Raw genomic sequence first — 26,673 nt, 5'->3', positions numbered from 1 at the left:
CCTCACCTGCCGTACACAGACTGATCACTGCCACCTCTCCGTGAGTCCGCTCCTCGCTCGTTTTTGTATTGTTCCTCACCTGTCGTACACAGACTGATCACTGCCACCTCTCCGTGGGTCCGTTCCTCGCTCGTTTTTGTCTGGTTCCTCACCTGCCGTACACAGACTGATCACTGCCACCTCTCCGTGAGTCCGCTCCTCGCTCGTTTTGTATCGTTCCTCACCTGCCGTACACAGACTGATCACTGCCACCTCTCCGTGGGTCCGTTCCTCGCTCGTTTTTGTATTGTTCCTCACCTGCCGTACACAGACTGATCACTGCCACCTCTCCATGGGTCCGTTCCTCGCTCGTTTTGTATTGTTCCTCACCTGCCGTACACACACTGATCACTGCCCCCTCTCCGTGAGTCCGTTCCTCGCTCGTTTTGTATCGTTCCTCACCTGCCGTACACAGACTGATCACTGCCACCTCTCCGTGGGTCCGTTCCTCGCTCGTTTTTGTATTGTTCCTCACCTGCCGTACACAGACTGATCACTGCCACCTCTCCGTGGGTCCGCTTCTCGCTCGTTTTTGTATCGTTCCTCACCTGTCGTACACAGACTGATCACTGCCACCTCTCCGTGGGTCTGCTCCTCGCTCGTTTTTGTATCGTTCCTCACCTGCCGTACACAGACTCATTACTGCCACCTCTCCGTGGGTCCGTTCCTCGCTCGTTTTTGTCTCGTTCCTCACCTGCCGTACACAGACTGATCACTGCCACCTCTCCGTGGGTCCGTTCCTCGCTCGTTTTTGTATCGTTCCTCACCTGCCGTACACAGACTGATCACTTCCACCTCTCCGTGAGTCCGCTCCTCGCTCGTTTTTGTATCGTTCCTCACCTGCCGTACACAGACTGATCACTGCCACCTCTCCGTGAGTCCGCTCCTCGCTCGTTTTTGTCTCGTTCCTCACCTGCCGTACACAGACTGATCACTGCCACCTCTCCGTGAGTCCGCTCCTCGCTCGTTTTTGTCTCGTTCCTCACCTGCCGTACACAGACTGATCACTGCCACCTCTCCGTGAGTCCGCTCCTCGCTCGTTTTTGTATTGTTCCTCACCTGTCGTACACAGACTGATCACTGCCACCTCTCCGTGGGTCCGTTCCTCGCTCGTTTTTGTCTGGTTCCTCACCTGCCGTACACAGACTGATCACTGCCACCTCTCCGTGAGTCCGCTCCTCGCTCGTTTTGTATCGTTCCTCACCTGCCGTACACAGACTGATCACTGCCACCTCTCCATGGGTCCGTTCCTCGCTCGTTTTTGTATTGTTCCTCACCTGCCGTACACAGACTGATCACTGCCACCTCTCCGTGGGTCCGTTCCTCGCTCGTTTTGTATCGTTCCTCACCTGCCGTACACAGACTGATCACTGCCACCTCTCCGTGGGTCCGTTCCTCGCTCGTTTTTGTATCGTTCCTCACCTGCCGTACACAGACTGATCACTGCCACCTCTCCGTGAGTCCGTTCCTCGCTCGTTTTGTATCGTTCCTCACCTGTCCTACACAGACTGATCACTGCCACCTCTCCGTGGGTCCGTTCCTCGCTCGTTTTGTATTGTTCCTCACCTGCCGTACACAGACTGATCACTGCCACCTCTCCGTGGGTCCGCTTCTCGCTCGTTTTTGTATCGTTCCTCACCTGTCGTACACAGACTGATCACTGCCACCTCTCCGTGAGTCCGTTCCTCGCTCGTTTTGTATCGTTCCTCACCTGTCCTACACAGACTGATCACTGCCACCTCTCCGTGGGTCCGTTCCTCGCTCGTTTTTTATTGTTCCTCACCTGCCGTACACAGACTGATCACTGCCACCTCTCCGTGAGTCCGTTCCTCGCTCGTTTTGTATCGTCCCTCACCTGCCGTACACAGACTGATCACTGCCACCTCTCCGTGAGTCCGCTTCTCGCTCGTTTTTGTATCGTTCCTCACCTGCCGTACACAGACTGATCACTGCCACCTCTCCGTGGGTCCGTTCCTCGCTCGTTTTTGTATTGTTCCTCACCTGCCGTACACAGACTGATCACTGCCACCTCTCTGTGAGTCCGCTCCTCGCTCGTTTTGTATCGTTCCTCACCTGCCGTACACAGACTGATCACTGCCACCTCTCCGTGGGTCCGTTCCTCGCTCGTTTTTGTCTCGTTCCTCACCTGCCGTACACAGACTGATCACTGCCACCTCTCCGTGGGTCTGCTCCTCGCTCGTTTTTGTATTGTTCCTCACCTGCCGTACACAGACTCATCACTGCCACCTCTCCGTGAGTCCGCTCCTCGCTCGTTTTGTATTGTTCCTCACCTGCCGTACACAGACTGATCACTGCCACCTCTCCGTGGGTCCGTTCCTCGCTCGTTTTTGCATCGTTCCTCACCTGCCGTACACAGACTGATCACTGCCACCTCTCCGTGGGTCCGTTCCTCGCTCGTTTTTGTATTGTTCCTCACCTGCCGTACACAGACTGATCACTGCCACCTCTCCGTGGGTCCGTTCCTCGCTCGTTTTGTATCGTTCCTCACCTGCCGTACACAGACTGATCACTTCCACCTCTCCGTGGGTCCGTTCCTCGCTCGTTTTGTATCGTTCCTCACCTGCCGTACACAGACTGATCACTGCCACCTCTCCGTGAGTCCGTTCCTCGCTCGTTTTGTATCGTTCCTCACCTGCCGTACACAGACTGATCACTGCCACCTCTCCGTGAGTCCGTTCCTCGCTCGTTTTTGTATCGTTCCTCACCTGCCGTACACAGACTGATCACTGCCACCTCTCCGTGGGTCCGTTCCTTGCTCGTTTTGTATCGCTCCTCGCTCGTTTTGTATCGCTCCTCGCTCGTTATTGTATCGCTCCTCGCTCGTTTTTGTCTCGTTCCTCACCTGCCGTACACAGACTGATCACTGCCACCTCTCCGTGGGTCTGCTCCTCGCTCGTTTTTGTCTCGTTCCTCACCTACCATACACAGACTGATCACTGCCACCTCTCCGTGGGTCTGCTCCTCGCTCGTTTTTGTATTGTTCCTCACCTGCCGTACACAGACTGATCACTGCCACCTCTCCGTGGGTCCGTTCCTCGCTCGTTTTGTATCGCTCCTCGCTCGTTATTGTATCGCTCCTCGCTCGTTTTTGTCTCGTTCCTCACCTGCCATACACAGACTGATCACTGCCCCCTCTCCGTGAGTCCGCTCCTCGCTCGTTATATATCAGGACCGGCCGTAATCTCATCGGCGATCCCTGATTGTTATGAGAGCTGCGTGAATATAAATGTCGGCAGCAATCACATCTCTTTTCCTTCAGGACTCTCTTCCTGATGAGTCTGAACCGCGGCATAGTCAGACTCCAGATCATGGTGACGGAGAATGTTGCGGCTGCTGAGGCAGAGTATTACTGCTGATGGTCCCCGTCATCTATTTCTTAGGGATACCCCCTCCCTTGCAGTTTTGGGGTCACTAACGTGTCGCCTTATACCAGACTCCTGTCTTGTTCTGATCGTTCAGCACAAACCAAGAACAAGAGCCGTCAGTCTGCAGCAGGGTGTCCCTTTCATCCGGCAATTTTCTTTTATTCCGCCCAATCTTCCCCCTTTTCCATTTGTCCGTATCTCCGTAGCGCTCTTGTCTCGCTCAGCCTGAGCGTGTTAATATTCACATCCACATCCAGGCTTTTCTAATGGAAATATGCACACTTAAAAGAGAAGAGAAAGAGAGCGATTGTTGTTATTAAAGGTTTAAAGATGCCCCGGGGACGCTCCATTACCGCGCACTGTTCCTCCTGACTTAAAACAGTTTAGGGCAATCAGGATCCCGGAGTCGGGAGGAGAAAAGCGCAGCAGCTTGTAAGGGATTTTCAGAAAAGAGCAAGCGCTGCTTGACATGAAAGAGCCGGCGAGGAATGGTAGGCAAGTGGTGGGCTGCAGACGGCCGCCCCTGCACCGCGGGACGGGGGGTGCATCATTTACACCGTACTTTGGCAGATTCGGGGTATCTGTTTCCTGAATGATTTCTTCCGTCTTTCCTGTGATCCGGTCTCTCTTGATTTTTGTTGGTTTTTTTGAGTGAAGCGTTCACCATAGCCGTACATGCTTTACATCTGCTCGATACCTGCTGGGAGTTGTAGTCTCTTAACCTCAGGGTGCAGATAGTCACAGCTCTTTGTCTAAATTGAATCTGGCAATGGAATTCCTCTTATTCAGGAGGTTTTCTTATAAGTGATGGTAAATCACAAGGATGTGTCATCATTTAATGCTCAATCTGACATGTGGTACCCCCGATACCGTGCTTTATTATTACTGCGTGTCTCACTCACTGCTGTCCCCTGCCGGCGAGCTGTGCAGGGGAACAGCGGCTGCCTCCATTCACATGACTGGGGTCAGCCGCACTTCCCTATACACACAGGTGGCTGTGGGCAGCACGGTGGACGTTGCATGATCTCGGATTTTCCCCTAGGTCATATACCCTCATCATTAATCGATAGGATGGCTTACTGTCAGCACTACATAATACCACCATCATCATCATATGATAAAGTCCAGTAGTGCTGTTTAGCATGCATATACACCAGTCACCTGCAGAGCTGTAATCACGTTTCTGCAGGCGGTCACTTGTAATTCCTCAGCATGTGTAATTGCAGGTTGTGATCAATCTAATCAGCCTAAGGACCCTAATTTTTTTTTTTAAAAAAAATCTTCCATGTGACTGTGGACCCCCGGGGTGCGGACCTCTTGTCACTACTTACTGACCTCTTATTCACTACAGGAGTTGAAAAAACGTGAATCCAAGTCTGATGAGGTGGAGGCATCACTGAAGGGCAAGCTGGGAAAGCTGGAGAGCGAGAAGGGCCAGGTATGGCGCCAGAGACCTCCTATATAGGCATTTAAATAAAAGGAGGGTGAGTACCATAATGAAGACAGACGACAGGGGTAAGAGCTCAGAGACTGTGCAGACACAGAGGACAGGGGTAAGGGCTCAGAGACTGTGCAGACACAGAGGACAGGGGTAAGGGATCAGACTGTGCAGACACAGAGGACAAGGGTTAAGGGCTCAGAGACTGTGCAGACACAGAGGACAAGGGTAAGGGCTCAGAGACACTGCAGACACAGAGGACAGGAGTAAGGGCTCAGAGACTGTGCAGACACAGAGGACAGGAGTAAGGGCTCAGACTGTGCAGACACAGAGGACAGGAGTAAGGGCTTAGAGACTGTGCAGACACAGAGGACAGGAGTAACGGCTCATAGACTGTGCAGACACAGAGGACAGGAGTAAGGGCTCAGAGACTGTGCAGACACAGAGGACAGGAGTAAAGGCTCAGAGACTGTGCAGACACAGAGGACAGGAGTAAAAGCTCAGAGACTGTGCAGACACAGAGGACAGGAGTAAGGGCTCAGAGACTGTGCAGACACAGAGGACAGGAGTAAAAGCTCAGAGACTGTGCAGACACAGAGGACAGGAGTAAGGGCTCAGAGACTGTGCAGACACAGAGGACAGGAGTAAGGGCTCAGAGACTGTGCAGACACAGAGGACAGGAGTAAAGGCTCAGAGACTGTGCAGACACAGAGGACAGGAGTAACGGCTCAGAGACTGTGCAGACACAGAGGACAGGAGTAAGGGCTCAGAGACTGTGCAGACACAGAGGACAGGGGTAAGGGCTCAGACTGTGCAGACACAGAGGACAAGGGTAAGGGCTCAGAGACTGTGCAGACACAGAGGACAGGAGTAAGGGCTCAGAGACTGTGCAGATACAGAGGACAGGAGTAAAAGCTCAGAGACTGTGCAGACACAGAGGACAGGAGTAAGGGCTCAGACGCTGCAGACACAGAGGACAGGAGTAAGGGCTCAGAGACTGTGCAGACACAGAGGACAGGAGTAAGGGCTCAGAGACTGTGCAGATACAGAGGACAGGAGTAAAAGCTCAGAGACTGTGCAGACACAGAGGACAGGAGTAACGGCTCAGAGACTGTGCAGACACAGAGGACAGGAGTAACGGCTCAGAGACTGTGCAGACACAGAGGACAGGAGTAAGGGCTCAGAGACTGTGCAGACACAGAGGACAGGGGTAAGGGCTCAGACTGTGCAGACACAGAGGACAAGGGTAAGGGCTCAGAGACTGTGCAGACACAGAGGACAAGGGTAAGGGCTCATAGACTGCAGACACAGAGGACAGGGGTAAGGGATCAGACTGTGCAGACACAGAGGACAGGAGTAAAGGATCAAAGACTGCAGACACAGAGGACAGGAGTAAGAGCTCAGAGACTGTGCAGACACAGAGGACAAGGGTAAGGGCTCAGAGACGCTGCAAACACAGAGGACAGGAGTAAGGGCTCAGAGACTGTGCAGACACAGAGGACAAGGGTAAGGGCTCAGAGACACTGCAGACACAGAAGACAGAGGTAAGGGCTCAGAGACTGTGCAGACACAGAGGACAAGGGTAAGGGCTCAGAGACTGTGCAGACACAGAGGACAGGAGTAAGGGCTCAGAGACTGTGCAGACACAGAGGACAGGAGTAAGGGCTCAGACTGTGCAGACACAGAGGACAAGGGTAAGGGCTCAGAGACTGTGCAGACACAGAGGACAGGAGTAAGGGCTCAGAGACTGTGCAGACACAGAGGACAGGAGTAAGGGCTCAGAGACTGTGCAGACACAGAGGACAAGGGTAAGGGCTCAGACGCTGCAGACACAGAGGACAGGAGTAAGGGCTCAGAGACTGTGCAGACACAGAGGACAGGAGTAAGGGCTCAGAGACTGTGCAGACACAGAGGACAGGAGTAAGGGCTCAGAGACTGTGCAGACACAGAGGACAGGAGTAAGGGCTCAGAGACTGTGCAGACACAGAGGACAGGAGTAAGGGCTCAGAGACTGTGCAGACACAGAGGACAGGAGTAAGGGCTCAGAGACTGTGCAGACACAGAGGACAGGAGTAAGGGCTCATAGACTGCAGACACAGAGGACAGGGGTAAGGGATCAGACGCTGCAAACACAGAGGACAGGGGTAAGGGCTCAGAGACTGTGCAGACACAGAGGACAAGGGTAAGGGCTCAGAGACTGTGCAGACACAGAGGACAAGGGTAAGGGCTCAGAGACGCTGCAGACACAGAGGACAGGAGTAAGGGCTCAGACTGTGCAGACACAGAGGACAGGAGTAAGGGCTCAGAGACTGTGCAGACACAGAGGACAAGGGTAAGGGCTCAGAGACGCTGCAGATACAGAGGACAGGAGTAAGGGCTCAGACTGTGCATACATAGAGGACAGGAGTAAGGGCTCAGAGACTGTGCAGACACAGAGGACAGGAGTAAGGGCTCAGAGACTGCAGACACAGAGGACAAGGGTAAGGGCTCAGAGGCGCTGCAGACACAGAGGACAGGAGTAAGGGCTCAGAGACTGTGCAGACACAGAGGACAGGAGTAAGGGCTCAGAGACTGTGCAGACACAGAGGACAGAGGTAAGGGCTCAGAGACTGTGCAGACACAGAGGACAGGAGTAAGGGCTCAGAGACGCTGCAGACACAGAGGACAGGAGTAAGGGCTCAGAGACTGTGCAGACACAGAGGACAAGGGTAAGGGCTCATAGACACTGCAGACACAGAGGACAGGAGTAAGGGCTCAGACTGTGCAGACACAGAGGACAAGGGTAAGGGCTCAGAGACACTGCAGACACAGAGGACAGAGGTAAGGGCTCAGAGACTGTGCAGACACAGAGGACAAGGGTAAGGGCTCAGAGACTGTGCAGACACAGAGGACAAGGGTAAGGGCTCAGAGACACTGCAGACACAGAGGACAGAGGTAAGGGCTCAGAGACTGTGCAGACACAGAGGACAAGGGTAAGGGCTCAGAGACTGTGCAGACACAGAGGACAAGGGTAAGGGCTCAGAGACGCTGCAAACACAGAGGACAGGAGTAAGGGCTCAGAGACTGTGCAGACACAGAGGACAAGGGTAAGGGCTCAGAGACGCTGCAGACACAGAGGACAGGAGTAAGGGCTCAGACTGTGCAGACACAGAGGACAGGAGTAAGGGCTCAGAGACTGTGCAGACACAGAGGACAAGGGTAAGGGCTCAGAGACGCTGCAGATACAGAGGACAGGAGTAAGGGCTCAGACTGTGCAGACACAGAGGACAGGAGTAAGGGCTCAGAGACTGTGCAGACACAGAGGACAGGAGTAAGGGCTCAGAGACTGTGCAGACACAGAGGACAAGGGTAAGGGCTCAGAGGCGCTGCAGACACAGAGGACAGGAGTAAGGGCTCAGAGACTGTGCAGACACAGAGGACAGGAGTAAGGGCTCAGAGACTGTGCAGACACAGAGGACAGAGGTAAGGGCTCAGAGACTGTGCAGACACAGAGGACAGGAGTAAGGGCTCAGAGACGCTGCAGACACAGAGGACAGGGGTAAGGGCTCATAGACACTGCAGACACAGAGGACAGGAGTAAGGGCTCAGACTGTGCAGACACAGAGGACAAGGGTAAGGGCTCAGAGACACTGCAGACACAGAGGACAGAGGTAAGGGCTCAGAGACTGTGAAGACACAGAGGACAAGGGTAAGGGCTCAGAGACTGTGCAGACACAGAGGACAAGGGTAAGGGCTCAGAGACACTGCAGACACAGAGGACAGAGGTAAGGGCTCAGAGACTGTGCAGACACAGAGGACAAGGGTAAGGGCTCAGACTGTGCAGACACAGAGGACAGGAGTAAAGGCTCAAAGACTGCAGACACAGAGGACAGAAGTAAGAGCTCAGAGACTGTGCAGACACAGAGGACAAGGGTAAGGGCTCAGAGACTGTGCAGACACAGAGGACAAGGGTAAGGGCTCAGACGCTGCAGACACAGAGGACAGGAGTAAGGGCTCAGAGACTGTGCAGACACAGAGGACAGGAGTAAGGGCTCAGAGACTGTGCAGACACAGAGGACAGGAGTAAGGGCTCAGAGACTGTGCAGACACAGAGGACAGGAGTAAGGGCTCATAGACTGCAGACACAGAGGACAGGGGTAAGGGATCAGACGCTGCAAACACAGAGGACAGGGGTAAGGGCTCAGAGACTGTGCAGACACAGAGGACAAGGGTAAGGGCTCAGAGACGCTGCAGACACAGAGGACAGGAGTAAGGGCTCAGAGACTGTGCAGACACAGAGGACAGGAGTAAGGGCTCAAATACTGTGCAGACACAGAGGACAGGAGTAATGGCTCAGACTGTGCAGACACAGAGGACAGGAGTAAGGGCTCAGAGACTGTGCAGACACAGAGGACAAGGGTAAGGGCTCAGAGACGCTGCAGACACAGAGGACAGGAGTAAGGGCTCAGAGGCGCTGCAGACACAGAGGACAGGAGTAAGGGCTCAGAGACTGTGCAGACACAGAGGACAGGAGTAAGGGCTCAAATACTGTGCAGACACAGAGGACAGGAGTAAGGGCTCAGAGACTGTGCAGACACAGAGGACAGAGGTAAGGGCTCAGAGACTGTGCAGACACAGAGGACAGGAGTAAGGGCTCAGAGACGCTGCAGACACAGAGGACAGGGGTAAGGGCTCATAGACACTGCAGACACAGAGGACAGGAGTAAGGGCTCAGACTGTGCAGACACAGAGGACAAGGGTAAGGGCTCAGAGACACTGCAGACACAGAGGACAGAGGTAAGGGCTCAGAGACTGTGCAGACACAGAGGACAAGGGTAAGGGCTCAGAGACTGTGCAGACACAGAGGACACGAGTAAGGGCTCAGACTGTGCAGACACAGAGGACAAGGGTAAGGGCTCAGAGACACTGCAGACACAGAGGACAGGAGTAAGGGCTCAGAGACTGTGCAGACACAGAGGACAAGGGTAAGGGCTCAGAGACACTGCAGACACAGAGGACAGGGGTAAGGGCTCAGAGACTGTGCAGACACAGGACAAGGGTAAAGGCTCAGAGATGCTGCAGACACAGAGGACAAGGGTAAGGGCTCAGAGACTGTGAAGACACAGAGGACAGGGGTAAGGGCTCAGAGACTGTGCTGACACAGAGGACAGGAGTAAGGGCTCAGAGACTGTGCAGACACAGAGGACACGAGTAAGCACTCAGACTGTGCAGACACAGAGGACAAGGGTAAGGGCTCAGAGACACTGCAGACACAGGACAGGAGTACGGGCTCAGAGACTGTGCAGACACAGAGGACAAGGGTAAGGGCTCAGAGACTATGCAGACACAGAGGACACGAGTAAGGGCTCAGACTGTGCAGACACAGAGGACAAGGGTAAGGGCTCAGAGACACTGCAGACACAGAGGACAGGAGTAAGGGCTCAGAGACTGTGCAGACACAGAGAACAGGAGTAAGGGCTCAGAGACTATGCAGACACAGAGGACACGAGTAAGGGCTCAGACTGTGCAGACACAGAGGACAAGGGTAAGGGCTCAGAGACACTGCAGACACAGAGGACAGGAGTAAGGGCTCAGAGACTGTGCAGACACAGGATAAGGGTAAGGGCTCAGAGACACTGCAGACACAGAGGATAGGGGTAAGAGCTCAGAGACTGTGCAGACACAGAGGACAGGAGTAAGGGCTCAGAGACTGTGCAGACACAGAGGACAAGGGTAAGGGCTCAGAGACTGTGCAGACACAGAGGACAGGAGTAAGGGCTCAGAGACTGTGCAGACACAGAGGACAAGGGTAAGGGCTCAGAGACTGTGCAGACACAGAGGACAGGAGTAAGGGCTCAGAGACTGTGCAGACACAGAGGACAGGGGTAAGGGCTCAGAGACTGTGCAGACACAGAGGACAGGAGTAAGGGCTCAGAGACTGTGCAGACACAGAGGACAAGGGTAAGGGCTCAGAGACTGTGCAGACACAGAGGACAGGAGTAAGGGCTCAGAGACTGTGCAGACACAGAGGACAAGGGTAAGGGCTCAGAGACTGTGCAGACACAGAGGACAGGAGTAAGGGCTCAGAGACTGTGCAGACACAGAGGACAAGGGTAAGGGCTCAGAGACTGTGCAGACACAGAGGACAGGGGTAATGTAATGTACATGGAGCTGCTGACTTGCAGGTGATGATGGGGTGAGTCGGATCGTCGGGTGTAAGGTATTTAATAGCTTGATTCTCCTCCCAGGTAGATCACGTGTAGCATGACGTTTCCTTTCAGCTGCTGACTTCTCTGTCCCCATCAGAAAGCATGCTCTCAGCAGAGGAAGGTTTGTGTGCAGGGGCTGAGGTACTGACACTTGTGTTTTCCATCCTCTGCCCTTATTAAAGTTGAAGGAAGAGTTGGAAAGATACCGGAGGCGGCTGGATCAGACGGAGGGAAGCCGGGAGACTCTGCTGTGTCAGGTGCCGCATGGCTGCAAATCTAATATATAAAGCTGAATGTGTGTGTGTGTGTGTGTGTGTGTGTATGTCCGGGATTGGCATCCGCACCGTCGCAGCTACAGCCACAAAATTTTGCACACTCACACTTCTGGACCCCGAGAGCGTCATAGGCTATGTTTTGAGGGGAAATTTGAACCCCGCTGTTTACAGTTCACCAAAAAACCTGCCTCCATTAAAGCGAATGGAGCTGGGAGCCACAGTGCAGCCAGAACTTCAGAAGAATGCGCAGCCACGCCCTTATATGGAATGTTGGCATGTCACAATGCAGCCAGGGAAAGAGATAGACACAGACAGGGAAAAAAAAAACAGACATAGATAGATAGGGTAAGAGACAGTCACAAAGACAGACACAGACAAAGAGACAGACTGACAGGGAAAGAGAGAGACAGGTTAAGAGACAGACACAGACAGGTAAAGAGAGAGACACAGACAAAGAGACAGACAGACTCAGGGAAACAGACAGGGAAAGAGAGGGAAAGAGACAAACAGAAAGAGAGGGAAAGAGGCAGACAGGGAAAGTGACAGAGATAGATAGACAGACAAGGAAAGAGATAGATAGATAGACAGACAGGGAAAGAGATTGAGACAGACGGAGAAAGAGACAGAGACAGACAGGGAAAGAGACAGACAGACAAAGAGATAGAGAGACAGAGAGATATATACAGAGGGGGAGACAGACAGAGAATGGGAGAGAAACAGAGAGACAGTTACTATTACCGGGCGTTAATACATTCTTTCTTTGTCGCTCTATTGGGAGACCCAGACAATTGGGTTGTATAGGCTATGCCTCCGGAGGCCGCACAAAGTATTACACTCAAAAGTGTTAAGCCCCTCCCCTTCTGCCTATACACCCCCCGTGCTCCCACGGGCTCCTCAGTTTTTTGCTTTGTGCGAAGGAGGTCAGACACACACAGCTCAGCTCCACAGATTGGTCAGCAGCAGCTGCTGACCATGTCGGATGGAAGAAAAGTGGGCCCATATAGGGCCCCCAGCATGCTCCCTTCTCACCCCACTCTTGTCGGCGGTGTTGTTAAGGTTGAGGTATCCATTGCGGGTACGGAGGCTGGAGCCCACATGCTGTTTTCCTTCCCCATCCCCCTCAGGGCTCTGGGCGAAGTGGGATCCTATCGGTCTCCAGGCACTGAGACCGTGCTTCATCCACAACTCCTGTGGAGCCTGCTGGATAGGAGCCGGGTACCATTCATGGACATGGCCCTGCTACGTGAAGGTACTCTGTATCCCTGTGGGGACCGCGCACGGCAACACCTCAGCTTTCCTGGGTGTGCTAGTGCACCGGGCCGCGGCGCTGACCGGGTTAAATGTGCCATTACACACTCAGCGTCGCTGAGTGTGTTTATATGTAGGGGCTACCGCGCTAACCGCCGCTGCCATGGGAAACTGCGGCGCGGCTGGGACTTGTAGTTCGCCGGGCACTTCGGCGTGTGCCGCGCTTTTACGGCGGCCACGCGTATACTCGAGTCCCCGGCTTGGCTTGCGGCCTAGTTTTCCCTTTCTCCCGCCCTCAGCCCTGACAGGCAGGGGGAAGGGCGGGACGCTGCACGGAATGAGCAGCACTGAGGGCTGGAGTATGATTTGCATACTCCACCCCCCCTCACTGTGCACAGTGTGAGCACCAGTTCCCGCACTTTCTCGGCCACGCCCACGGCTCCCTCCTCTCGTCAGGACGCCGCAGCCATTCCTGTCAGCTCCTCCGACGCTGCAGAGGGACAAACCCTGGGAGACCCAGACACGGTCTCTGGTGGCCTCACAACCGCTTTAAAGCGGGTGGTAAGCAGCACCTGTTGGTGCTAGCCCCATGGTGCTGTAGTGTATTGATACATTATTTGTTTATAGTATATACTCTACACTGTATGAGCACAGTTCATTCTGGCTATATACCCTATTGTGTTACACAGGGAAAACAATAGCATGGCGCCCACAAAAGGCAGGGGTGCCAAAACACAGGCTTATTATGCTGCCTGCGCCGCATGTATGACCCCACTACCGGCAGGTTCCACTGACCCTCATTGTGTGCACTGTTCGGCCCCTGTGGCACTTGTTCAGCCAGAGCCTCTGCTAAGAGGGGCCCAGGGGGAGCCACCTGTTGACACTGTCCAGGTGACGGGGACTGAGTTTGCAAAACTCTCTGAGACTATGGCTAAGATACTAGAAGCCTTGCAGTCCAGGCCGGTATCTAAGCAAAGGGACTCTGTTGAATCATTGTTCCCTGACCCCCCCTCAGTTGGTCCAACAATGTCCTCCCGGGGTATCTCATACATCCCAGGCTGAGGGTTATGACTTAGACCCCAGCCCCAGACCGAATAAGCGGGCTCGCTTAGAATTTCCCTCGACATCATATTGTTTAGGGTCTCAGCGGGGGGAATCTCTGGTTGATGATGCGGAGACAGCTGATCAGGATTCTGATCCTGAGGGCGCTCTCAATCTTAATACTCCAGACGGGGACGCCATAGTGAACGATCTTATTGCGTCCATCAATCAAATGCTGGATATTTCTCCCTCAGCTCCTCCGGCGGAGGAGTCAGCGTCTCAGCAGGAGAAATTCCGTTTCAGGTTCCCCAAGCGCACACCGAGTATGTTTCTAGACCACTCTGATTTCAGAGAGGCAGTCCAGAATCACCATGCTTGTCCAGATAAGCGTTTTTCTAAGCGCCTTAAGGATACACGTTATCCTTTTCCCCCTGACGTGGTTAAAGGTTGGACTCAGTGTCCCAAAGTGGACCCTCCAATCTCCAGACTGGCGGCTAGATCCATACTTGCAGTGGAAGATGGGGCCTCGCTCAAAGATGCCACTGACAGGCAGATGGAGCTCTGGTTGAAATCCATCTATGAAGCTATCGGAGCTTCTTTTGCCCCAGCATTCGCAGCCGTTTGGGCGCTACAAGCTATCTCAGCAGGTCAAGCGCAAATTGAAGCAGCCACATGCACGGCCGCGCCACAAGTGGCATCCATTACCACCCAGACCTCGGCAATTGCGTCTTACGCTATTAATGCGGTCCTGGACTCTGCGAGCCGTACGGCGGTTGCGGCCGCCAATTCGGTGGTACTCCGCAGGGCCTTGTGGCTACGGGAATGGAAGGCAGATTCTGCTTCCAAAAAGCGCTTAACCAGTTTGCCAATTTCTGGCGACAGGCTGTTTGGCGAGCGTCTGGATGAAATCATCAAACAATCCAAGGGAAAGGATACATCCTTACCCCAGCCCAAACAGAACATACCCCAACAGAGGAGAGGGCAGTCGAGGTTTCGGTCCTTTCGGGGCGCGGGCAGGTCCCAATTCTCCTCGTCTAAAAGGTCTCAAAGAACAAGGGAACTCTGATGCATGGCGGTCTAAGTCACGTCCTAAAAAGACCACCGGAGGCGCCGCTAACAAAGCGGCTTCCTCATGACTTTCGACCTCCTCTAGTAGCATCATCGGTCGGTGGCAGGCTCTCCCGCTTTTGCGACACCTGGCTGCCACAAATAAAAGACCGCTGGGTGAGAGACATTCTGTCTCACGGTTACAAGATAGAGTTCACCTCTCGTCCCCCGACTCGATTCTTCAGGTCATCCCCGCCTCCCGAGCGAGCCGAGGCTCTTCTGCAGGCGCTGGGCACTCTGAAGGCAGAAGGAGTGGTGGTCCCTGTTCCTCTTCAGCAACAGAGCCAAGGTTTTTACTCCAACTTGTTTGTGGTCCCAAAGAAGGACGGGTCTTTCCGCCCGGTCCTGGACCTGAAACTGCTCAACAAACACGTAAAAACCCGACGGTTCAGGATGGAATCCCTCCGCTCCGTCATCGCCTCAATGTCCCAAGGAGATTTCCTTGCATCGATCGATATCAAAGATGCTTATCTCCACGTACCGATTGCTCCAGAGCACCAGTGCTTCTTGCGCTTCGCCATAGGAAACGAACACCTGCAGTTCGTGGCACTGCCGTTCGGCCTGGCAACAGCCCCACGGGTTTTTACCAAGGTTATGGCTACTGTAGTAGCGCTCCTACACTCGCAGGGTCACTCGGTGATCCCGTACTTGGACGATCTGCTGATCAAGGCACCCTCTCAAGAGGCATGCCAACGCAGCCTCGACGCTACCCTGGAGACTCTCCAGGGTTTCGGGTGGATCATCAATTTTCCAAAGTCAAATCTGACACCGGCCCAATCGCTGACATATCTTGGCATGGAGTTTCATACCCTCTCAGCGATAGTGAAGCTTCCGCTGATCAAGCAGCAGTCACTACAGAAAGGGGTACAATCTCTCCTTCAAGGCCAGTCACACCCCTTGAGGCGCCTCATGCACTTCCTGGGGAAGATGGTGGCAGCAATGGAGGCAGTCCCTTTCGCGCAGTTTCACCTGCGTCCTCTTCAATGGGACATCTTACGCAAATGGGACAGGAAGCCGACGTCCCTCGACAGGACCGTCTCCCTCTCTCAGGCGACCAAAGCTTCCCTTCGGTGGTGGCTCCTTCCCACTTCATTATCGAAGGGGAAATCCTTCCTACCCCCATCCTGGGAAGTAGTCACGACGGACGCGAGTCTGTCAGGGTGGGGAGCGGTTTTTCTCCACCACAGGGCTCCGGGTACGTGGACCCAGCAAGAGTCCTCGCTTCAGATCAATGTTCTGGAAATACGGGCAGTGTATCTTGCCCTGAAAGCGTTCCAGCAGTGGCTGAAGGGCAAGCAGATCCGAATTCAGTCGGACAACTCCACAGCGGTGGCATACATCAACCACCAAGGCGGCACACGCAGCCGGCAAGCCTTCCAGGAAGTCCGGCGGATTTTGATGTGGGTGGAAGCCACGGCCTCCACCATATCCGCAGTTCACATCCCAGGCGTGGAAAACTGGGAAGCAGATTATCTCAGTCGCCAGGGCATGGACGCAGGGGAATGGTCCCTTCACCCGGACGTGTTTCAGGAGATCTGTTGCCGCTGGGGGGTGCCGGACGTCGACCTCATGGCGTCCCGGCACAACAACAAGGTACCAATGTTCATGGCACGGTCTCAAGATCCCAGAGCTCTGGCGGCAGACGCCTTAGTTCAGGATTGGTCGCAGTTTCAGCTCCCTTATGTGTTTCCTCCGCTGGCACTGTTGCCCAGAGTGTTACGCAAGATCAGGGCCGACTGCCGCCGCGTCATCCTCGTCGCTCCAGACTGGCCGAGGCGGTCGTGGTACCCGGATCTGTGGCATCTCACGGTCGGCCAACCGTGGGCACTACCAGACCGACCAGACTTGCTATCTCAAGGGCCGTTTTTCCATCTGAATTCTGCGGCCCTCAACCTGACTGTGTGGCCATTGAGTCCTGGATCCTAGCGTGTTCAGGGTTATCTCAAGACGTCATTGCCACTATGAGACAAGCTAGGAAACCAACGTCCGCTAAAATCTACCACAGGACGTGGAAAATTTTCCTGTCGTGGTGTTCTGCTCAGGGTATTTCTCCCTGGCCTTTTGCCTTGCCCACTTTTCTGTCCTTCCTTCAATCTGGACTGGAAAAGGGTTTGTCGCTCGGCTCTCTTAGGGGACAAGTCTCAGCGCTCTCTGTGTTTTTCCAGAAGCGCCTAGCCAGACTTCCACAGGTACGCACGTTCCTGCAGGGGGTTTGTCACATCGTCCCTCCTTACAAGCGGCCGTTAGAACCCTGGGATCTGAACAGGGTGCTGATGGTTCTTCAGAAACCACCATTCGAGCCAATGAGGGATATTTCTCTCTCACGACTTTCGCAGAAAGTGGTTTTTCTAGTAGCAGTCACTTCACTTCGGAGAGTGTCTGAGCTAGCAGCGCTTTCATGCAAAACCCCTTTCCTGGTATTTCACCAGGACAAGGTGGTTCTACGTCCGGTTCCGGAATTTCTCCCTAAGGTGGTATCCCCCTTTCATCTCAATCAGGATATTTCCTTACCTTCTTTTTGTCCTCATCCAGTTCACCAATGTGAAAAGGATTTGCACTTGTTAGATCTGGTGAGAGCACTCAGAATCTACATTTCTCGTACGGCGCCCCTGCGCCGCTCGGATGCACTCTTTGTCCTTGTCGCTGGCCAGCGTAAAGGGTCACAGGCTTCCAAATCAACCCTGGCTCGGTGGATCAAGGAGCCAATTATCGAAGCTTACCGTTCGGCTGGGCTTCCGGTTCCCTCAGGGCTGAAGGCCCATTCTACCAGAGCCGTGGGCGCGTCCTGGGCTTTGAGGCACCAGGCTACGGCTCAGCAGGTGTGCCAGGCGGCTACCTGGTCGAGTCTGCACACTTTCACGAAGCACTATCAAGTGCATACCTATGCTTCGGCGGATGCCAGCCTAGGTAGACGAGTCCTTCAGGCGGCGGTTGCCCACCTGTAGGAAGAGGCCGTTTTACGGCTCTCTTACGAGGTATTATTTTACCCACCCAGGGACTGCTTTTGGACGTCCCAATTGTCTGGGTCTCCCAATGGAGCGACAAAGAAGAAGGGAATTTTGTTTACTTACCGTCAATTCCTTTTCTTCTAGCTCCAATTGGGAGACCCAGCACCCGCCCCTGTTTTTTTGTGTACACATGTTGTTCATGTTGAATGGTTTCAGTTCTCCGATATTCCTTCGGATTGAATTTACTTTAAACCAGTTTATAATTTTTTTCCTCCTTCTTGCTTTTGCCCCAAAACTGAGGAGCCCGTGGGAGCACGGGGGGTGTATAGGCAGAAGGGGAGGGGCTTTACACTTTTAGTGTAATACTTTGTGCGGCCTCCGGAGGCATAGCCTACACACCCAATTGTCTGGGTCTCCCAATTGGAGCTAGAAGAAAAGGAATTTACGGTAAGTAAACAAAATTCCCTTCTTTTCCAGCCTTTTCTGACTAATTAAGACCCTCCCCAACCTTGTGAACAGCACTCATACATGGTCAACATGGGAAAGACAAAGGAGCATTCCAAGGCCATCAGAGACAAGATCGTGGAGGGTCACAAGGCTGGCAAGGGGTACAAAACCCTTTCCAAGGAGTTGGGCCTACTTGTCTCCACTGTTGGGAGCATCATCCGGAAGTGGAAGGCTTATGGAACTACTGTTAGCCTTCCACGGCCTGGACAGCCTTTGAAAGTTTCCTCCCGTGCCAAGGCCAGGCTTGTCCGAAGAGTCAAGGCTAACCCAAGGACAACAAGGAAGGAGCTCCGGGAAGATCTCATGGCAGTGGGGACATTGGTTTCAGTCTATACCATAAGTAACGTACTCCACCGCAATGGTCTCCGTTCCAGACGAGCCCGTAAGGTACCTTTTACTTTCAAAGCGTCATGTCAAGGCTCGTCTACAGTTTGCTCATGATCACTTGGAGGACTCTGAGACAGACTGGTTCAAGGTTCTCTGGTCTGATGAGACCAAGATCGAGATCTTTGGTGCCAACCACACACGTGACGTTTGGAGACTGGATGGCACTGCATACGACCCCAAGAGTACCATCCCTACAGTCAAGCATGGTGGTGGCAGCATCATGCTGTGGGGCTGTTTCTCAGCCAAGGGGCCTGGCCATCTGGTCCGCATCCATGGAAAGATGGATAGCACGGCCTACCTGGAGATTTTGGCCAAGAACCTCCGCTCCTCCATCAAGGATCTTAAGATGGGTCGTCATTTCATCTTCCAACAAGACCAAAAGCACACAGCCAAGAAAACCAAGGCCTGGTTCAAGAGGGAAAAAAATCAAGGTGTTGCAGTGGCCTAGTCAGTCTCCTGACCTTAACCCAATTGAAAACTTGTGGAAGGAGCTCAAGATTTAAGTCCACATGAGACACCCAAAGAACCTAGATAACTTGGAGAAGATCTGCATGGAGGAGTGGGCCAAGATAACTCCAGAGACCTGTGCCGGCCTGATCAGGTCTTATAAAAGACGATTATTAGCTGTAATTGCAAACAAGGGTTATTCCACAAAATATGAAACCTAGGGGTTGACTAATAATTGACCCACACTTTTATGTTGAAAATTTATTAAAATTTAACTGAGCAACAAAACTTGTTGGTTTGTAAGATTTATGCATCTGTTAATAAATCCTGCTCTTGTTTGAAGGCTCTAACGTATTTGCATCTTATCAAACCTGCTAAATCTGCAGGGGGTTGAATACTACCTGTAGGCACTGTATATATATATTATATGTATGTGTGTATAAATCTGTGTATTACGTCCAGACGTCATTTCATAATCGTGATACATCAGGGAGTCGCTAGAAATACTATGTCAGGATGTGTCAATAATGTCACATCAATGGTTTCAATAGATTTTCCAGCCATGACATAAATTGCTGAACATTTACAGCTCCCAAAGGAAAAAACGTGAGACTGAAGTCACCGGACGGAGGCGTCACTGATCTGCAAACGATGGAAAACTTTCATTCAGATTTTCAAGGCATGAAAAAGTCTGGAGCCCAAGCCCCGTGTAGAAATCTACACCTCAACCCCCGGCTGCAGGTTGCTGATGCTCCTGTGAGCCGTCCGTGTGCCATAAACCTGCTTCCGTGGCCATAGCGTCTCCGCACTTGTGTCCCGTGGCTGCAGCGTTTCCGGAGTTGTGTCCTTTGGCTGCAGCGTCTTCGGACTCATGTCCCGTGGCCGCATCGTCTCTGACCTCGTCTCCCGTGGCCGCAGCGTCTCCGGCCTCGTGTCCCGTGGCTGCAGCGTCTCCGGACTCGTGTCCTGTGGCCACAGCGTCTCCATTGAGCATATCTGGACGTGATTTGTCGTGATTTCACATGAGCTGCCATCAAATCCTGATGATTTTCATTCAGCTGCAGAACCTTCCTCAGACGACCATTAATGGGGGTTGTCTGGGCCACTTTCTTATGTTCTTATTGGCCTCAAGACTTACAGGCTCGCAGTTTCTATCTTCCTGCCTGTCGTGGCCAGCGTGGATCTGATCTCTGCTGACTCGGAGCGGTCTCTGGCTGCTTCTGCCTGTGATTCTGCAGCTTCTGTGATGTTTCGTTGACAGATCAGCTGCCTCTCTTCCGCTGTGTTGACAGGGCGTGGCTGTCAGTGGACTGTTGATTGACAGGTGGCTCGTGGCTGTCAGCGGACTGTTGATTGACAGGTGGCTCCCGGCTGTCAGCACCCGTCATTAGACTGGAAGGAAAGCAGCTGCTCTGTTGACGTGACATAGCAGAATGTCGGCAGGAGCGGTCTGTGATATCTGAGCCTCCGCCGCGCAGAACAGGCTCGCACTGAGCACTGAACTTCCTGCCATATCTTAGCTCCATGAGAATATAAAGCATAGTCCCGGCTAGCCCTTTTATAACCTCAGTCGATAAGTGCGTGGCTTTTTGCACGTGGCTCAGACTCCAGTCTGGATAAATGAAGATGGACGTCTTGTTTCCATTTCTGGCCATTTGCAGATCAGTCACATCCATCATTATCCTGTGATTTCCAGAACTTCTTGATTTTTTTTCCTTCTCGATGTTTCAGTGTTGAGGAGTACGAGCTGCTCTGCAGTACCGGGCAGTGGCCACTACACGTTGGATGGCGCTGCATGCTCCAGAGCGTCTAGGAGCCGGGCGTCAGACCCCTGCTCATCTGATAGTGATGGCCAACCCCATGCATGGATGATCAGTCTGTGATGGCCGGACCCCCCCCCCACCTCTAGAACACTATTCTCTTGTGATAATGTTACATCTGCATTTCTATCACACTGCCGGCCATCTTTACCCTGACGACATTTCTTGATGAAGAATTTAATATTTGTGAAACGTTTCATTGTAGGTGGAAGATCTGCGCGGTCAGCTGGTGAAGCTCGAGGAGGACCGAGGACAACTGCAGCACCAGGTCTCCCAAATCTCCTTCCAGACCCACCATGAGAGCCTGGAGGAGCAGCGGAGGATCCGGGCAGGTAGATCCTTCACTTCCCGTGTCATCTCTAGATCCATTACGGCATAAAGCAAGTGATCTGTATATAATGGGCAGTGTATAGATTCTACAGAGCTGAGACCACACGGAGATATACGGGGAAAGGACACAACAGGAATGATTAATGCAAAGTGGCCTCTGTTTGCCTTCTGTTTCCCTGCAGCTGTGGAACGATCTGAGCGGGAGAAGCAGGAGCTGGAGCGTCAGATTATTGAGCTGCGCACCCAGCTGAACCGCAGCGCCATCATGTCTGAGATTGATGATCTGAAGCGCAGCCTGGACCAGAAGGACCGAGAAAAGATTCAGCTGGCCGAGCACCTCCAGGTAGGGGACAAGGCTCTGCCCTGTGCCCCCTTCTGCTCCGCTCCTCACATCTGGCACATGACCACCCCCTCGTCCTGCTGTGACTATTGGGCGGTCATGTTACTGCGGAGTCAGAGAGGTGACCGATATATGTGATGTATACAGTATATATATATTACGAGGCCGCTGCAGACTGTGCTGTGCAGTTATGGTGTATGTGTGATGAGATGTTCTTCTTCTGCTCTCGATGTGATTACGTGTCGCCGTTACCGATCCGTGCCAGGTTCATCCTCCAATGTGTCGCCCGGTGCCATCGTTGTGTCCTAATGCCGCACAAGCTTCCCTCTCTCATAAGCAATTAGACATCACTTACAGAGGTGATAAATCTCTGGAGCACAAGGTGACTGCGGCGCTCGCACTGCCAAGTCTATAGAAGAGGCTTTATTATTAGACGTAGCTTAAGGCGGACGGCGTGTAACAGCGTTAATACATCACCTCCAAAACGCTGCCGCCCAACTTACTCCAGAACAAAAACAACTTGTCCCCGCCATTATTCCAAGAAATGGAGTCGCTTTCAGATTATCCGCTTAATCTTACAAACTGGAGAGTTGAGCAGAGTGACGGCGCCGAGCTGTGCGAGCCGGCGTCACCGAAGCCTCGGACCCGGCACCTGCAACGCCAAAGACTTCATGTAACCAATCACAGCTGGAGCGAGAGGGATTATCGGTGAACGCAAAATGATTTATAAATGGCAAAATCCCTGATATTTATTCTGCCACTCTCTGGATTAATGGAAGCTATTCCTAGTTAATTGTGTGGATTAATGGTCAGACCGCGTGTAGTGTTAACCATTGCAGCAGGGCTGAGCCGCTTCATGGAGACGCTGCTGAACCAGTGCCGTAGCCCGGTGAGCTGGGACGCTGGCGTGAAGGGGGACACGGAAAGGGACGTGTCCGGCAATCGCACTGTATGTGTCTGATGGGCAGGGGGACAGGTCTGGGGCAGCGTCCATGTTTCCATCGTCCCCTGGGAATGAGGTGACATCTTATTGTAGGACTGTGACTCCTAATATTCACCGCAGACACCGGCTGTAAATCCAGACCCTCAGAGACGAGGTGACAGCTGCCGAGGATCACACCCCCAGCCTCCATCATTGTAAAGCTTTTCCAGGAATTGTTTACTCCTTGTTGCTTTATTTTGAGGCTTTTTCTCTGTCTCATAGACCCTGAATACGGACATGGAGAAGCGAGAAACACAGCAGCTGAGGATGCTGCAGCAGGTGAAGGACATCCAGAGCCGCTACGAGCTGTGCGAGAAGGAGCGGAGACAGGCCGAGAGTCACAACGCTCAGCTCGAGCAGCAACTCGAGGAGGTGACGCAAGAGGCGGAGAGGTGCCTCTCTGAACTGAGGCAGGCGGAGGCCCAATGTCTGGAGGCCGAGAAGAAGAAGGAAGATCTGAAATCTAAGGCGCAGGAGACTGTGAAGTATTGGAAGGTGAAATGTAAGAAGGTGGAACGGGAGCTGCAGAAGAAAGAGGAGTCCGTGACCGTCTCATCCGAGCGCTGCACTCAGGTGAGTCGTCCTCACACTGGATCCATGACCATCCCTTCTCCTGAAGACTGTAATTATGTCTGGGGGTGCCCTGTTCACCCACAGATTATATTCTGATGGGCTGCAAAACCTTTCAGCCCTGCATAAAAGGTGGCCGATCGGTGGCATGTTCACTCGGGAAAGGGAATGAGGGTTCTTCCGAATGTTCACCCCATTATCCGCCTGTATAAAATGTGAGATTTTAGTTGGCAAATCCAATCCCTTATCTGTGGGGACCAGTGGAATTTAGTATCCCCCGACCATTGCTTTCTCCAGGGGATAAGGGGCTGCCAGCGGCTCACTGAGGTTCTGCCTTTTTACCTTGTTAACTCCCACCGCTTATCCTGCTTCTATGTTTCCTCAGTCTGTGTACATTATAGAGAAGTGTTAACCTCTTCATGGCACATGACATACTGGATGTACTTCATGGATCGTGTGAGGTTAATCCCCGCGGGCTGCCGTGGGTAGTCCGCGGCAATCCGTGCTCATCTCAGCTGATTTCAACAGCTGACGTGTGTGCCTGCCAGGCGCGAGTGGAATAGCGTTCCACCTGTGCCTATTAACCCCTTACATGTCACTGCCAAAATCCGACAGCGAGATGTATCAGGGCGCCGCCATTAGCATAACTTACCCACCCCCATCAGAAGTCCCGTTTCTCTCACTGTGGGCAGTGGGCAGTGTGTGAGGCACTTTTCTCCAGATGTCAGCTGTGTAGCTGTGATCTTGAGAAATGGAAGACCTATTTAGAAAAAAAAAAAAGTTTAAAAAAGTTATAAAAAATTACAAATAAAAAAACCTAAAAGTTCAAATCACCCCCCATTCAGCCCATTGAAAATTAAAGGGTTAAAAAATTAACAAATATACACATATTTGGTATCGCCGCGTTCAGAAACGCCCGATATCTATCAAAATATAAAATCAATTAATCTGATCGGTAAACACCGTAGCGGCAAAAAAATTCCAAACACCAAAATTACGTTTTTTGGTCGCTGCAAATTTTGCGCAAAATGCAAAAACAGGTGATCAAAACGTAGCATCTGCGCAAAAATGGTACCGTTAAAAACGTCAAATTGAGATGCAAAAAATAAGCTGTGACTGAGCCATAGATCCCAAAAAATGAGAACGCTACGGGTTTTGGAAAACGTGTGAATTTTTTTAACCCCTTAGATAAAAGTAAACCTATACATGTTTGGTGTCTACAAACTCGTACCAACTGGAGACATCACACCCACACATCAGTATTACCATATGGTGAACTCGGTGAATAAAATATCCCAAATACTATTGCGTGATCACACTTTGTTTTGCAGTTTTTCCGCACTTGAAATGTTTTTGCCATTTTCCAGTACACTCTATGGCAAACTCATGGTTTCATTTAAAAGTCCATATTAGCTCAGCGCGGGTCAGGCTATCTGTCTCGTCTGGATGTTGAAATAATCCTGAAGTCTTTCACCTGAAGAGCTGCATTCTTGGTTTTCTTTCATTTAAAAACACATCTCGCCCCGCAAAAAAACAAGTCTTCGTATGGTAAGATAGAATAAAAAAGTTACGGCTCTCGGAAGAAGGGGAGCAAACCCCCCCCCAAAAAAACCCCAGAAAATCGCCCGGGGGTGAAGGATGAATATTAATATACATACGAGATATTAACCTCTTGTGTCTACTTACAGGCTGTTAAAGAGAAGGATGAATTGAAATGTCAGCTGCAGGCCACCGTACATCAGACAGAAAGTCTGCGCAAGGAACTGGCGGAGGTGCTGAGCCGCCGTGCGCAGCAGGAGGAGGAGTTACATCTGCGGCACGTGCGCGTAACAGAACTCCAGGACCAACAGCTGGAACTGGAGAAAGACGTGCGCGAGACTCAGGAGCTGGTGGCGCGGCTGCAGGGTAACGTCCACGTAATATACTGCTGTGAGCAGATTTACTGTATATCACGCTGCATCCGGCCCCTCGTCCCCTGAGCATTACATCTGCACCCCCCTTAGCCCCTTAATTACAGTGATGGCAAATCTTAATCTTTAGCATAAGACATTGTGGCCCATTGTAGTCTCCAGATTTGTGGGAAGAGTTTAAGAACGGGGTCTTCTCTGCTCCCCCGGACTGTGCACAGTGCACAAGGTCCATGCAAACGTGGAGGGGAGAACATGACGCCGCACAGAGCTCGGACCCCAGCCTATCATGGAAACTGTGAGCCCAGACCCCCAAACATCAGGGTCTGACCTCACAAATTCTGGATGAAGGGGCAGTTTTCCCACAGACGCCTCTTAGACCTTGTTCTTCATTCCTGGCTGTGTCTGTGTCCACAGGAGAGCTGCAGCGGCAGGTTCAGCTTCAGCAGCAGCTGCAGGGAGAGCGGGACCGGATGCAGGACGAGGCTCTGTCCGCTGGACGAGCTCATGAAAAGAGCAACGAGAAAGTCCTGGAGCTGCAGGAGTCTGTGCGGGATCTGAGCGCAGAGAGGGCCGAACTAAGCAGCCGCCTCGGACAGGAGGAGAAGAGCAGCAAAGAGCTGAGGAGGAACCTGTGTGAGGCCCAGAAACAGGCAGAGTTTGCCAGAGAAGAGCTGAGCTCAGCCGGACGGCAGCTGAAGATGGAGCGGGACGTGCACCAGCGGGAGCTGACCGACCTGCGCTCCGCTGCCCAGACCGCCAAAGCCAAACATGAGCGCAACATCCAGGAGATGCTGACACACTTCCGGCAGGAGCGAGAGGAGCTGGAGTCTCACATCCGCACGCTGAAGGTAGAGCAACATGGGGGGCCGTGGTCAACCGCACGCTGAAGGTAAAGGAACATGGGGGGGCCGCAGTCAACCGCACGCTAAAGGTAGAGGAACATGGGGGGGCCGCGGTCATCCGCACGCTGAAGGTAAAGGAACATGGGGGGGCCGCAGTCAACCGAACACTAAAGGTAGAGGAACATGGGGGGCCGTGGTCAATCGCACGCTGAAGGTAGAGGAACATGGGGGGCCGTGGTCATCCGCACGCTGAAGGTAAAGGAACATGGGGGGCAGTGGTCATCCGCACGCTGAAGGTAGAGGAACATGGGGGGGCCGCAGTCATCCGCACGCTGAAGGTAGAGGAACATGGGGGGCCGCAGTCATGCGCACGCTGAAGGTAGAGGAACATGGGGGGCTGCGGTCATCCGCACGCTGAAGGTAGAGGAACATGGGGGAAGATAGAGGAACATGGGGGGCTGCGGTCATCCGCACGCTGAAAGTAGAGGAACATGGGGGGGACCGAGGTCATCCGCACGCTGAAGGTAAAGGAACATGGGGGGGCCACAGTCATCCGCACGCTGAAGGTAGAGGAACATGGGGGGCCGCAGTCATGCGCACGCTGAAGGTAGAGGAACATGGGGGGCTGCGGTCATCCGCACGCTGAAAGTAGAGGAACATGGGGGGGACCGAGGTCATCCGCACGCTGAAGGTAAAGGAACATGGGGGGGGCCACAGTCATCCGCACGCTGAAGGTAGAGGAACATGGGGGGCCGCAGTCATCAGCACGCTGAAGGTAGAGGAACATGGGGGGCCGCGGTCATCACTGCCTCTCTGTGCCATAAATGTTGGGGAGCTTTATTGGGTCGTACTCCAAAATGTTGTATTC

General features: G+C 52.9%; 1 protein-coding gene across 1 annotated transcript in view; it reads left to right on the top strand.

Annotated features, from left to right (window-relative positions):
* The window catches only part of CEP128 (centrosomal protein 128), a 231,396-nt gene that overhangs the window by 74,441 nt on the left and 130,282 nt on the right, over nucleotides 1–26,673 (top strand). Inside the window, exons 9-15 of the mRNA XM_075330946.1 lie at nucleotides 4,777–4,863; nucleotides 11,234–11,308; nucleotides 21,037–21,163; nucleotides 21,344–21,504; nucleotides 22,706–23,056; nucleotides 24,742–24,958; nucleotides 25,378–25,811. Of these exons, the coding sequence (XP_075187061.1) occupies nucleotides 4,777–4,863; nucleotides 11,234–11,308; nucleotides 21,037–21,163; nucleotides 21,344–21,504; nucleotides 22,706–23,056; nucleotides 24,742–24,958; nucleotides 25,378–25,811 (1,452 nt within the window). The remainder of the gene's footprint in view (nucleotides 1–4,776; nucleotides 4,864–11,233; nucleotides 11,309–21,036; nucleotides 21,164–21,343; nucleotides 21,505–22,705; nucleotides 23,057–24,741; nucleotides 24,959–25,377; nucleotides 25,812–26,673) is intronic.

The sequence above is a fragment of the Anomaloglossus baeobatrachus genome, chromosome 12 (assembly GCF_048569485.1).
Source record: "Anomaloglossus baeobatrachus isolate aAnoBae1 chromosome 12, aAnoBae1.hap1, whole genome shotgun sequence".
NCBI classification, from domain to species: Eukaryota; Metazoa; Chordata; class Amphibia; order Anura; family Aromobatidae; genus Anomaloglossus; species Anomaloglossus baeobatrachus.
The sequence above is the reverse complement of the archived record's forward strand: the minus strand, read 5'-3'. Positions and strand labels throughout refer to the sequence as shown.